This window comes from Scyliorhinus torazame, chromosome 15 (assembly GCF_047496885.1).
Source record: "Scyliorhinus torazame isolate Kashiwa2021f chromosome 15, sScyTor2.1, whole genome shotgun sequence".
Lineage (NCBI taxonomy): Eukaryota > Metazoa > Chordata > Chondrichthyes > Carcharhiniformes > Scyliorhinidae > Scyliorhinus > Scyliorhinus torazame.
The window spans coordinates 198984459-198998913 of record NC_092721.1 but is presented as its reverse complement, the minus strand read 5'-3'; the positions used below and the strand labels follow the sequence as shown (position 1 = coordinate 198998913).

Sequence of the window (14455 nt, the reverse complement as noted above, 5' to 3'; positions counted from 1 at the left end):
GTGTGTGTGTGTGCGTGTTGTGTGTGTGCGTGTTGTGTGTGTGTGTGCGTGTTGTGTGTGTGTGTGCGTGTTGTGTGTGTGTGCGTGTTGTGTGTGTGCGTGCGTGTTGTGTGTGCGTGCGTGTTGTGTGTGCGTGCGTGTTGTGTGTGTGTGCGTGTTGTGTGTGTGTGCGTGTTGTGTGTGTGTGCGTGTTGTGTGTGTGTGCGTTTGTTTGTGCGCGCGTTTGTTTGTGCGCGTGTTTGTGTTTGTGTGTGTATGTGTTTTTGTTTGTGTGTTTGTTTGTGTGTGTTTGTTTGTGTCTGTGTATGTTTGTTTGTGTCTGTGTATGTTTGTTTGTGTCTGTGTATGTTTGTTTGTGTCTGTGTATGTTTGTTAGTGTGTTTGTGTGTGTGTTAGTTGTGTTGGGGCCAGAACTCCTGCAGCAAGTGTAGACACCTTAATGGTGCTGGGTCATTATGAAATTGCTTTGCATATTGGGCACTGACTGGACTTGTACATCTGAACAGGAGAATTGACAGCATGCAGTGATCTGTACTTGCGTGCCTTGAATTCTCGCTTGCCATCATCAAATGTTTGTAATTTGTGTTAAATGTTCCCTTTGTGGCATTACCTGCCGTCCTTGCCTAAACAACCTGGCAAACTATAGATGTACGTATGTTTGAGCTTAACTTAAACACTTGAAGGTTTAGTTTCTATTATTCGAGCAATTGGCCAGCATGTTTTCACTCGCTGACAGATTTTGGATGTCTGCCTTTTGTCTATTCTGAAATATCTGCTAAACTAATATTATAATTCGCATAGAAATTGATAACTTTTCAAAAAAGGAATCCCATGGACAAACGGAAAGAAAACCACTGGACCAAATTACAGTAATTAATAGGTGAATCTTATTTTAAACAAAAAGGTTAATTTCCCGTAAATAGCCAACACAGAAAAGATACGCAGCACATATTTACAAGATTTGCAATACTTCCACATAAATGGAGCACCCTGTGAAGTTTTGTAACAGAGGCCGAGTTGGGAAGACTATGTCGGATATCTCACTTCTTACTCAGTTGTTTTGGTCCTTAAGTCACATTCACGAGCAGTTGTATTTCATCCAAAGCACTGGGACACGGTTAGCATTGAGAAGGTGCACACCTACAAAGGCCCCCCTCACTCGGGCCACAACAGTCCTAATGGTGCAGAATCCTCAGACTTCCTTCTCCCACCAACATGGTTGTGCCCTGGCAACACTGAAACAGCAGCAATGGTCGTGTCCAATCTGCAATCCATTGCTCTTCAGCATTCTGCTCTTTCCAACTGTATAACAGTCCCAGTAATACAGTCTCTGTTCTATTCTCAGAGACTTGTTTCACCACAAGGACCTATTTGAAAAGTGCCAAAAATAACTTCTATTCGGAGAGAACCATGCTTGTTTCCCTGCTCTCTCATTCTGTGTTTTGAACCGCGAAAAAGTAAGTCAGGCCAAAACCCTACATCAATGCAATTAGCTTTCTATTTACCCTTTGCTTCTTAGCTGCTCACTCCCATGGCAACCTCCAGTTATATGGGCATTTCTTGGAACCTAATGGTGTCAGAATCATGAAACCAATTAACCCTCTTTCAGAAATTCCCAGTTCATCCTTGGTCTCAAAGGGGACATTGCACATTCGCAAAGAACTTGAGTCATCACACTAACATACTTATTTTCTGTGCGAAAGTGGTTCAGGGAGAACATTTTTATTTAATAACAGGGCAGGTTTAGGTTACTTTTCAGGTGTTCCTTGCATACGTGTTTTAGCAATTAAGCTGTGTTGTTACGAAGATTGTAATGGCGCAGCTCCAGATGAACCAGTGTTTCCCGGTTCATTTATCCGTCTCTCTTCCTCATAGCCTATCTGTGATGATGAGCACCAGAACATGGCTGGGACATGGGGAGCCTGGCACAGCTGACCCCATGGATTAGCCTTTGTAGCCTGACCAGCATTTTGTTCAATCTAAAGACAGATAGTGATTTCAAATGCCTGTAGTCACTCTGTGCTGCACTATTAATTTCAGCACTAAATTCCTGCAACCTACCTCATGAAAAATTATCTGTAAAGCCTGAAGTTGATTCTGAGGTAGAGAATTTCTGAGTCCGATACAGCAGAATGTATTTGTCTGCAAAACCAACCCAACAAAATGAAGAAGCCAATTCTTTGAAGCCTGTTTTGAAACACAATTGGTGATTTTGTTGGCAATTGAGCCAGAAAGCACGTTGGTCTGTTGGCTGCTAGTATCACAGAAGGAGACCATTCGGCCCATCGAGTCTGCGCCGACCCTCTGAAAGAGCACTCCACCAAAGTCCATTCCTCCACTCTATTCCAGTAACCCCTTAATGTAACCTACACACCTTTGGACACTAAGGGGCAATTTACCAAGGCCAATCCATCTAATTTGCACATCTTTTGGACTGTGGGAGGAAACCGGAGCGCCAGGAGAAAACCCACACCGACACGGGGAGAAAGTGCAAACTCCACGCAGTCACCTGAGGTCAGAATTGAAACTGGGTCCCTGGGGGCACTGAGGCAGCAGTGCTAACTACTGTGCCACCCATAGTATCATTTTTGTTGAATCTGTTTAAAAATGCATGAAAGCCATGGAATTTTTTAATGAAATATTGAAGTAGAAACAAGCTGTCCCCTGCCCCATTTGTAAATTCAGTCTATCATCAGTGTCAAGTTGCTAAGGGTTAGGGGAGTTGGTCTCCACACGTCTGAGAGGGGAGGATGGCAGGAAGGGAAAGTGCCGCACTTTGTTTTCACAACTTTCTTCCAGCTCTATTTGCACATGAAACTCATGCAGTTTTGCCTTGCTCAATTTTATTATTTACCTCTTCGCATATTTTCATTAATGACTGAGGGTCGTTTTTCATATAGGGAAAAGTATCAAACCAGTCGTGTCCAGTTCAAGTATTGGTCCTGGCGAAGTAGCACTGACATCGCTTTTACCAAGTGGTCAACAGCAGCCAACAACACAGCCTCCTGCAATGATTAAATCAGTTCCAGTATCCTCAGCGATTGCAGTGACTCACATTCTACAGCAGGTAATTAATTAATGTTATAATTATTAGTGTCACGAGTAGGCTTACATGAACACTGCAATGAAGTTACTGTGAAAATCCCCTAGTCGCCACACTCCAGTAGCTTGGGTACACGGAGGGAGGATTCAGAAACGAAAGAGAAAATGCTGGAAAATCTCAGCAAGTCTGGCAGCATCTGTAGGGGGAGAAAAGACCTAACGTTTCAAGTCCGATGACTCAATGTCAAGAGCTTTGACAAAGAGTCATCGGACTCGAAACGTTAGCTCTTTTCTCGCCCTACAGATGCTGCCAGACGTGCTGAGATCATCCAACATTTTCTCTTTCGTTTCAGATTCCAGCATCCGCAGTAATTTGCTTTTATCCAGGGAGGATTCAGAATGTCCATTTCACCTAACAGCACGTCTTTCGGATTGGCAGTGCACAATATTTTTACAATTAGGACTGCCAGCAGGGTTAGTTCAGAGAAAATTATTTAACGGGATTTTTTTTTGCTGTAATGGAGAGCTCCCGTTGCTTCTTGGGTTGGAAGCTGGTAGATATTAAAGTACCATAATTGCACTCGGGCTTACTGTTTTGAATTTTGTAAGTATTGGCTCTTGCTGTCCCCTGCTTCTGCCATCTTCACCAGTACTCCTAGCCATTGCTGTTGCTGCAGGAGTAGCGCCAATCAATTGTTGCTCAGTGCACCGGTGACTCTCAGCTCTCCCAGTTACAGTCACAGGACCTGCAACAGGCTCAAAGGAGGCAGCCAAAAATGTTTCCCAGATCCAAGTCTGAGCACTCCAGCTGGAGAGATTAGAGTTCAAGATATTGTGCACTCTGCTCCAATGATCTCCTCATAGTTTCTCCTGCAATTGGCGCTTGGGAGCTGCTGGCTTTAAAATCATATTGCAGTACAATTGCTTCCCTTAGAGAGAGGAAAATCAACTAGACTTTCCACTCCTGATTGCTAGTCAACGATCTTTTTGGCCTTGTGCATGTGGCTGCGAGGTGAGAGTATGACTGGGTCTGACCCATGATTTAAAAAGCTGTCTAAACATTTGAGCCTCAGGTAGAATAATTGATCACTTAGGTGAGGCATCGGAGGACAACTGCTGCTACAGTACTTTTGGTACTTCACACCAGCAAGAAGCGGATTAAAAGTAATAGAGTCACTGATGTGAGGTAAACAATCTCGTTGAGACGCGCTTTTGGTTTACTAGGCTGTCATTGTGTTTTAGTATATTCTTCAGAACTCCATTTGCACTGCAACCTTGCACAGCACATTGACCAAGGGCAGGTTGAGCAAATAGATTCAAAGCACCTGCTCAGACTTGCAGCACCACTATAAGTCACTCAGAAAAATGTCACCTACAAGAAAGTGGAGTCATGGTGCTTCATAAATCAATTGAGTTGGCTTTCCACACTTGCTTAATGAAGGCTTTAGGGAGTGGGGAAGAATTTCCCAGGGTTTTTCCCAAAATTGGTCACAGGTTTTTCCCCTTGCCTGGGTAGTTGGGAAGCGTTGTGCAGGAGACTCTACCGTCTAATGACTGAGTGCGCATTGATGGGCATGCTGGGCATATCCAGCCCTCTTTTAATCTTGTTATGTAGGTTCGAGTGTTGGGAATGCAATTGTTTTGCATTGTATGTGAAATTTGGTCAGTGTAAGTGACTGGAATAAAGAACCGCTTGATTTGTATAGTGCCAATTGCATCTCATACATAAATAGACTTGATGAGGCAGTCATTTTCCACACTAGATTCCACAAACAGCAATTAAACAATAACCACTTATCCTGTTTTTAATATCTGTGTTTAATATCCTGTTTTGAAATTATTAATAATTACAATGAAAATCTAAGCCTTCAACTTTGTGGGAAGTCCATTCTGCTGCTGTCTCATTTACATTAAGTTCTCCTATTTTGCTTGTATATCCTTCCCCCCGCCCCCCTCCACCATTTCCTGTCCTATAGTTTTGCTGCATATGTACTTTCCCCAGGCATCTGGCAATGTTGCACAGTAACATTGGGCAGCCAAAATCATCCAGCTTTGTTACCCCCTATAGTGCAGAGCCTTGTTCTTCGCCCAGTGAAGACGAGGTCTGGAATTTCTTGGGGGGGAACATTACAGGCAAAGACCCCTAATATACCCCCATGTTCTCTGTCCATTCTGATTAGGTTCCAATTCTACCATAGTGAGTTGTGAAATTGAATTTGTGATTTGAAGCAGGGAGAAGAACCATGGAAATTGCTGGAATGCAGTTGGTTCGCTAATGTCATTCAGCGAAGGGGACCTGCCATACTTACTGACTCTATCTGGTCTACAGGTGACTCCAGATTTGTGCTATTCGGTTGCACCTTGAAGTGGATCAGCAAAAACCATGCATTAAAAATCTGGAAGCAAGCTCAATAAGCAGCAGATGGGCAATAAATGCTGCTTTGTCAGCAGCATCTGCAAACTGAGAACAAGTGATTTTCTCATCCACACAGTCCCTTTTAATTTAGTTTGCTTTCAAAACATTATTCCCAGTTCAGGTTTTTGTACATGTAGCGTGCACAACACCCTATGAACAAATATGGGGGAGCTTAAAATTGTCAATTTCAATCATGCTTATTGGCTACATACTTGGCAGTAATGCAAAGGTGAAATTTAAAACATTTTGAGACATGATTGATTTAAGTAATTCAAAGACTAGAAGGGTAAAAACAAGTTTCTTACTTTAAAATATGCAAACCAACTGTAACTTTATTTTTACAAGACTACTTGGCACTTTATCATATCCTAGAAATGCCAATGCTTCACTTGCAAAGAATTTCTTTGAAGTGTAGTAACTTGTCATGGCAAATGGCTACACGTTTTTGATGGTTGCGTTGACCGAGGAGTATGTATTTGCATAAAGCTAGCCAAACTCTACTCTTCAAGAAGTGCTACGGGATTTAAGATCAACTCTACCTACTGGAACAGATAAACGGCGCCTCATTTTAATGTCTCATTTGGAAGGATGGTGCATCTTCATCTGTAGAACAATCCTCAGTACTGCACTGTTGTGGGCCAATCTAGATCATGTGCTTAAATCCTGGAATAGGACTTGAACCCATTCTTCTGGTGTAAGGATTTCATTGCAGTTGATAATTTTTACGATAGTGCTAAACGTTTGGAGCAACATAACATGGTTTGTGTTTCTCTTTGTCCTATCTCAAAAGAATGAAAAACTTGAAACTGCCTTAAAAATTATGTCTTGCATTAATCTTTTGGTTATTTTATTCCTGAATTCCGCATCCAGATCCCAATAAAATTACAAGCAGTTACTGGCCAGGGTGTTGTTGTCAAGCAAGACGACTCTGAGGCTGAAGAAAGTGAAGTAGAGGAAGGGGACACCTTGGACCCGCAAACCGGCCTCTTCTACAGGTCGAACACCTCAATGCAGCCATCCCATCAGCAACAGAAACAACAACAGCAACTTCAGGACGTGGCACAGACCAAATCCCCAGCACTGCAGCAAGTGTCCACAGCGACGACCCAGACACAACAAACCATGCTGCAGGTGATCGCAGTGAAAGCACAACAGCCGCAGCAGCTTCCTAAACTGCTGCAGCAAGCACAACACAAGCCACAGTTACAGCCCCCAACACATTTTCAGCATCAGCCGGATAGGACCCAGCTAACCATAAAGCAGCAGTCTATCTCATCCGAACAACCTCTTCCTGGCCAGGTAATACCAAAGCATAATAGCTGGGAGCGTATAATACCACTCGGCAAGTTTTTGCTCATTACAGTGATCTAAAGATAGCAGGGACCAGAGTGTGCAATGGTCTGTTTGCTGCATGAAATTGGTTGGTAACATTCACACAATGTTTGTGATGTACGCACTGGAATTTTCGGAAGTGATCTGGACTCGATTATGATAAGTGCACTTGGTGTGTATGTGTGTGTGTCTTAACCTGATTATTTATGCCTCTCGTGGATAATGATCAGTAGCTGAAAACTTTGCTGATCTCCCAATCCCACTCCAAACCAGGAGTATGAGGCCAAAAGTAGCAAACCTGCTACTATTCTATTGAAAGTTACTGACTTGCTTTGACACAGAGATTGGACTTTAAGAAGTTTAATTACTAATTATAAATATTTGTTTTATACATTAGACATGCCTCGTTATTTCTGTTTGCCAGGACCACTGCATTTTTAAAAAATACAGGTTTTTCTGCTAAGGATGGCTTGGCAGATGAATTCAGTAGGTGCACTGTAAAAATCAGAATGGTTTCAGGAGATTAGAGATTGCTAGAAGTTGCCACAATTAATTTTCTATCAGTACTCTACTAAATATGTAATATAATATTTTGGTCTCTTGGAACAATTTGTATGACAGTGAGTCTGCCATTCTGTTAGCTGTAGGTGAGTCTTACTCTATTACTCCAGATTCCTTGACTTTTTCTCCATATTCCTTAATACCTGTACTTCATTGTGACTATCTCCCGTGGCATTGTATTTCACAACCCCTTGTTTTGAAAGATGGTTTTCTTCGGTCTGCTATTTGCCAACATTGTTCTAATTCTAAAATTTTGTCATTCTGTTTTTGCACGGAAAGTCTGTAGCTGATAAATACACTTGGCCTTTGCATCTTGCATTAATTAGCTTAGTGTTTCTTCCCTCTATCCAGTAAAAGACACTCTGGAATATTTATTAATTTCAGTTGCAGCATGAGAATTGCAAGACCTGCTTTGCTAAGACTGTGGTGTCAACAGTAGATGAGGTGAGCCTGCTCACTTGGAATAGTAATACCCTTCCAGGTGTGATAACTTGGGAGTTGAAGCTAAAAGTAGCACCTTTAAATAAAGAAGCATAGTGCTTTGGAGCTCCAGCTGTATGTAGTTTATAGAATCTTTGCATCTAGACTTCCTCACAGTTTAATTGAGGTGAATAGCATTGTTGTGTTGACGGAAAGCTGGATAGATACATGAAAGAGAAAGAAATGGATGGGAATGCCAATCGGGTTAGTTGAAATATGGTGCGAGGAGGCCCATGTGGAGTATAAAAGAACTGCTATAGACCTGTTTGAATGGCCTATTTCTCTACTCGAACTATGTAATGCATGCTCTCTTCCCCCCCCCCCCCTCTTTATCCTTTAATCACTGGCAAGGCCAACAGTTGTTACCCATCCCTAATTGCCTTGAACAGAGTGGCTTGCTTGGCCATTTCAGAGGCAGTTAAGAATCAACCTGCATTCCTGTGGCAGGATGGCAGATTTGCTTTTCTACAGGACATTAGTCATTAGTGAACCAGATGGGTTTATACAACAACCGATGATAATTATATTTTAAAAGTATATTTATTTAATATTCCAGGCTAATTAAATTTAAATTCCACCAGCTGCCAGCCACAGTGGGATTTGAACCCCTGTCAGAGCATTAGCCTAAGTCTCTGGATTACTTGTCCAGTGGCATTACCACCATGCCACCATCTCCCCCTACTTGCCCTGTAGCCAGCACGTTGTTGGTCTTTGGATTGAAAACGGGTCTTTTACTTCTGGATTCTAGCATGCCTCGACATTCAATCTCATTCAAAAAGGTACCCCATATTATAGCATGAGAGTTTCCCATTTCCTGGGACAGACATTGTGTGGCTCGGCGATTGAGATTGTCAGTGTAGTGTCAAAATAGGAGCAGTTTGGTGCAATGGGTGATGCCCACCAGGAGCTGAATTGAGACTGAACTCCTTTTTCAGTGAACAGGCAGGCAAGACTTGCACCTTGTTTGTTGTAGCCTCTTCGCACTTTCCTAGTAACATTGTGTACAGGAATGGACTTGCTGTATCTCAGCCAACAAGGCTGATGAAGCAGGTTAATTTAAAATTATTTTTAAAAAAAATACTTTTGGAGAGTTAAGCATAAGGTAATGCTTCCTTTTTAGCCAGTCTAAGTTGTAAGTATTACAAATTTAATATTTTATTTTATAAGTACTGTGAATATTCTCATTTCCTTCTGTAGGTAGTTTGCTTTTCCTTCCCTCCCATGTTGAATTACAATTTCATGAATTCTGACTGCCCTCTCATATCTTGCACAATTGGCCAATCTTCAAGTGTGAGGTTAAATGGGGAGGCTATTTGACTGTGGACAGCATCACAGCCGAGTCTAATCCTGCGTTTACTGACAATCGGCGCACAAGCAATTTTCAGGAACGGTCACTGAATAGCAATCAGGAACGGATAGCATTTATGATTCATCTCTGTCGCTATTCTAGGGCACCATGACCAATTTTAGAATCCTTCCTACTTCCCTGTCTAAAGATTCAGTCGCTCAGTACAGACCGGAATCAAACCTGGGAATTTCCTGGCCTGAAAAAAAAGTATGATTCAGCTTGACACTGGAAAGTTACGTAGAACTGATCCAAGGGTGGAAGACTGATGTTGAGTTTGATGGGATTGAGGGGAGAGGGAACTACAGGTGGAGGAGAGGGCTCGGTCCTTAGATCAGCCTACTGTGACATTCCAGATCTTGATTGATTCAGAGAGACAGAGCAAAGAAAGCTTCAAATGCTGGAAACTGAAATAAAAACAGAAAATTCTGGAAATACACAGCAACACAGAGGAAATCTGGAAAAATGTTTTAGTTGTAGACCCTGCATCAGAACTGGTCTGATTCAGACTAACTTTTAAAACCATCCCAGACTGTTCTGCTCTGTTCTCCCATTGTCATTTAATGGTTACTGTAGGGCTTCTGTTGACGTTTGCAGGCACAGCCACCCATCATAACGCAAGGAACAACGGTCACCAAAATAACCTTTGGAAATTACCAAGCCACTACCATCACGAAAACGGCCAGTGGCAGCTCAAAGAGTTCAATAATGGCGACAAACTATTATACGGTGCAATCTTCCAAAAAGTCAATGGAAACAGACATTTTAAAGATTTCCATGATGGAGGCCCAGATCGAAATGAATGCGGAAGCCTCCAGTGTAGACGCTAGCAGAGTGAGGAAGCCCACTGCACAGAAAGTAAGCTCACTGCAGTCAGGCCCTTCAAATCAGTTCCAGAAACCATCTGTGACCCCTGTGCTAAAAGAACAGCAAAACATACAGCTCCCAGAGAAGACCCTTCCACCTAGGGAATCTGAGGGATCTGGAAAGGCTGTTCAAAGCCATTTTCTTCAAATTCAGAATGTAACACAAGAGAAGTCCGATGAAATATCTGCAGATATTCTTATTCAGGTAAGCATGCGTATCTGTTTAAAATCTTGACGCAGCCTGGAAGAGCGTGCAACATACAGGCATTCTGTCCTGTCATGTGTCAACAACACAAAAAGAAATGATCCCAAGACCGATTAAACCACATTTTTCATAAACAGTACCAGGGAAAAATGTCATTCCAGATGCAGTTGTAAATGGCTCGTGCATTTTTGTTGAATACCGAGCTTGGGTTACAGACCTGCACGTTTATGGTTTACTGTAGTCTGCATCTGGCAAAATTCCCTTACAAATATTGTTTAAAAGTTCTAAATCATGATGTCTGGATTCACTGAAAATATGTTACTACACACAAGGATACTGATGATTATCATAACATGAACGTTCTGAAGCGAAACAGCAAAAAGAAATCCTAGTGTAGGTGAGCTTACTCATCTGGCTGTTGCCAACTCTGGGGGCCACTGATGGGTTAGCTTCCAAATTTGCTAAAAAGTGTCAACATTTAATATTGTCCCATCTATAATGTATCGCCTTCTGTCTTCCAAAGTCTGGCTGAGAAAGTGCAATACTTGTAGCAAGTGCTCCCATTCCCAAAACGGACAATAGATAACCAGGATAAAGCAGGTTAACGAAAGGCCTAAAATGTATTTATTTAATGACTAGGAGATTATGACAGTCTCTTGCACCCCAATCCTTGCCTTCGAACCAGATTAAGAAACCCACTCAGTCAGTGAGCAGCTGAGCCATGCAGCACAAGTAGGTCCCAGATCCGATGCTTGGTCTGTCCGAACTTAGCTTATCCTGCCTGTGGTTGTCACATAGCTGTTACAATTAGCCTTGGTGTCTGTATTTTGGAGGGGGATATTTCCCAGCCTTCTGCTCCTGATTGCTATCCAGCAACTCCCACTGGAAATGCGCGTGTAAGAATGCCAGTTGAGGGCAGGATTTAGCTTGGCTGTGATTGGCACCTATTAATTGAATTGACTTGGTGCTCACCTTCAAGGTTGATTTATGATTTAAGTAAGGCATAAGTTGACTATCAAACGATAACCAGTACATGTGGGACTGCAATTAGCTGTAGTTACTGACTTCTGGAGCAATAGGGAATGGGGAAAATCATGGCAAGAGCTAACCATGAAGATCGGTAAATGGTAACTTCCTAAGTTCATGTCTGTAAAAAAAGATTTTTTAAGGATATTTGGCATTAGCAGAAAATCTTAGCTGAAGGTAAAAGTAGTTCGCAATAAAATGAGAATGAAGTTTACTAATATGAGGTTAATACAATAATGAAGCATTTACAGCAAAAACAGGAAATACTGGAAATCCATATCAAGGCAGGCAACATGTGTGTTGAGAGAAATAGATTATCATTCAGGTTGATGATCTTTCATCAGGAACTGGTTTACCTGGTCATTTCTGAGGATATGAAAATTGGAAACAGCTTCCCTCTCCTACTTCATTCAATTTGAAACCCAAGTGTGGTCTCATGTTATCCTTCTTTTCTGTTGTTTTCTTTCTAAGCTTTGATTTCTAATACTGAGCCTTGTCCTTCATAGAGCGATTTTATTTTAAATGCTGCAATATGTTTGGACATTTTAAGGTTTCACCTCATAATCCAGGACTCACTTATATGTTGTTGTAGTTTTCCAGCAATCAGAAGGGATAGTGTATTGGGGAAAAATTATTATTATATACAACAGTATTTTATATTCATTTGTCTTTTGTTGCTGTGTGCACAGTCTGTACTTAACAATTTCAACAGAATTATACCAGAAATGAGAGGGTATCGCTATAATGAGTCATTGAGCAATTGGAATATTTTTGGAATGAAGAAGGTTAAGGGGGAAAGTCTAATAGAGGCTTTCAAAGTCACAAAATGTGAAGGAGTAGGTGATGTGAAGCTGTTTTCACAAATCAGGGACTCTGACTCTGTGGTAACACTCTTGCCTCTGAGTCAGAAGGTCCTGGTTTAAACCCCACTCCAGAAACGTTGACATATAATCAAGACTGACACCTCAATGCAGCATTGAGGGAGATTTTCGTTGTCCTCTTTCAGATAAGACATTAAACAGAAGCTCTATCTGCCCCCTCAGCTGGATGACAAAAGTCCCATAGTTACTATTTGAAGATCAGGGGAGTTAACCCTAATCCAATCCCAGTTTCCTCACCAATATGTAATAATAATATAATCTTTGTTTGTGTCATAAGTAGACATGCATAACACTGCAATGAAGTTACTGTGAAAATCCCCTAGTCGCCACATTCCAGCACCTGTTCGGGTACACTGAGGGAGAATTCAGAATGTCCAATTCACCTAGCAAGCACGTCTTTCGGGACTTGGAGGAAACCGGAGCACCCGGAGGAACCCCATACAGACACGGGGAGAACGGGCACACTGCACAGACAGTGACCCAAGCCGGGAATCGAACCCGAGTCACTGGTGCTGTGAAGCAACTGTGCTAACCACTGTGCTACTGGATATGTTACCCCTTAAGCAACATCACCGAAAAAGCAGAATGTCTGGTTGTGCATTCATTGCTGTGCCCAGTTTGGCTGGTGCATTTCCCCACATTTCAGCAGTGACTAATTTCACAATTACTGTAAGATTGATTGTGAAAATGCTTTGGTTTGTCTTGAGGCCATGAAGGATGTTATACAAAAGCAAATTATTTCCTTTATAGATTTAGATTTAATTCTAGAATATTGATGGGGAGAGTTATTTGAATTATTTTACTGCACTGGGTTATTAGAGCACGTGACTATTTTCTGTAACATTATTTTCAAGAAAATTCAATAATTTAAAAACACAACGAAATAGGATGTAGGATAACTTTGATAACTCAATTGAAGAGCTGGCATCTGCACAGGTAGAGTGGGTCAAATGTTGTGATTATTTTCTTTCTTTCCTAGTCTATACCTCAATATTCCATACCCAGTCAATCCAGCTCAAATGTAGTGGTCGAACCCAGTGGTCTCTTGGACATCACAAACTTTACCAGCCAGCGAATCGCCGATGAAGAGTCTGTACAGTATTCAGCCATGGAACACGATGTGGATAGTAGTAATGAAGAATGTATGGAACCCAGTTCAACAGACAGCACCACAGGACAGCCACATTAAGAGGAAAAGGGGCAAAACAAAACGCTTCAAAGTCTGGAGGAATTTGTCCACAAGAGACGAACATTTTGTGTTTTTATTTTAGAAAAAGTGTACATAGAAACATTTTTAAAAAAGGAAAAATCTGTAAAGAAATTTCTGTATACATTTAGACTTTTAAAAGTGAAACTTGTGTAGGAAGTCCTTTTTGTAAAAAAAACAACTTTTCTGGACAATTTGGAGAAGGTCCCAACATTTCCACCTTCCTGACAATTGGTCATATCTCTAAGAATTCTTCTGCTCAACATTCCTATTGGAATACTAGGACTCGGCACATTATTGTGACCCTTCCAGTAACTTTCAGAGATCACACAGTATTGTGCTAGTAGCATATCAGGATTTCAGAATGAAATTTCCTGGGGGGGGGGGGGGGGGGGGGGTTGAGGCAGGGGCATGTTTGACACGTGTACCATTAATAATAAAGAAGAAATATCTCTCTAATTCAGCTCAGTGAAGTAAATTCCCACCGTGATAATCTGAGACAGCCAGAAGATCTACTCATTGACCCAGAATTACACGGTCACATTTCACCAGGAGAATGCTACATTAAGATTATTTGGTCATTGCTTTAAACTAGTAGCATTAATTATTTCATTTGCTATGAAAATCGTGTGGGGATATTGGTTCCGCAGAATTTGAAAAGATGGTGAAATCTATGGGTAAGTATTATGCATGGTAAGTAGATTATTACCTCTACTTCAATAAAACTACTCGAGAGGTATGGCACATGTAAACGGATTTTTAAAAAGACTTCATCTTGTATTTGCTAAATTCATGGGTAAGAAATTATGGTAAAACTTAATGAATAAAAATGCAAGTTTCGAGATTGCTTAAAATGACAGTGATGTGGAGGTGCGAGGCACAAAAATATGCCGACTGACCCGAAACAATTCTTAATCCAGTGACCCATTTCTTTTCTGGTGGCCTGGCCTTTTAAAATTTATTCAGATGCAGCCTGCAGTGCAGCTAGTGCACTAGCAGTGCATTTTCTTTGGACTTTTCGATGCCTACCATAATTTTATTTTTAAACTAAAGATTTTTTTTTAGGGTTGTTTCACTGTTTGCTACAGAGCACT

At 41.4% G+C, this 14455-nt stretch overlaps 1 protein-coding gene across 7 annotated transcripts in view; it reads left to right on the top strand.

Moving 5' to 3' along the window:
* Positions 1-13744, top strand: part of emsy (EMSY transcriptional repressor, BRCA2 interacting) — a 71689-nt gene extending 57945 nt beyond the window's left edge. For 6 of the 7 annotated variants that reach the window (XM_072477400.1, XM_072477403.1, XM_072477399.1 and 3 more), the window contains 4 exons: positions 2901-3067; positions 6329-6757; positions 9774-10247; positions 13134-13744. In XM_072477400.1, coding sequence (XP_072333501.1) covers positions 2901-3067; positions 6329-6757; positions 9774-10247; positions 13134-13343 — 1280 coding nt within the window. In that variant the 3' untranslated portion in view covers positions 13344-13744. The remainder of the gene's footprint in view (positions 1-2900; positions 3068-6328; positions 6758-9773; positions 10248-13133) is intronic. The other variant, XM_072477406.1, reaches the window with a different exon arrangement.
* Positions 13745-14455: the final 711 nt, after the last annotated feature.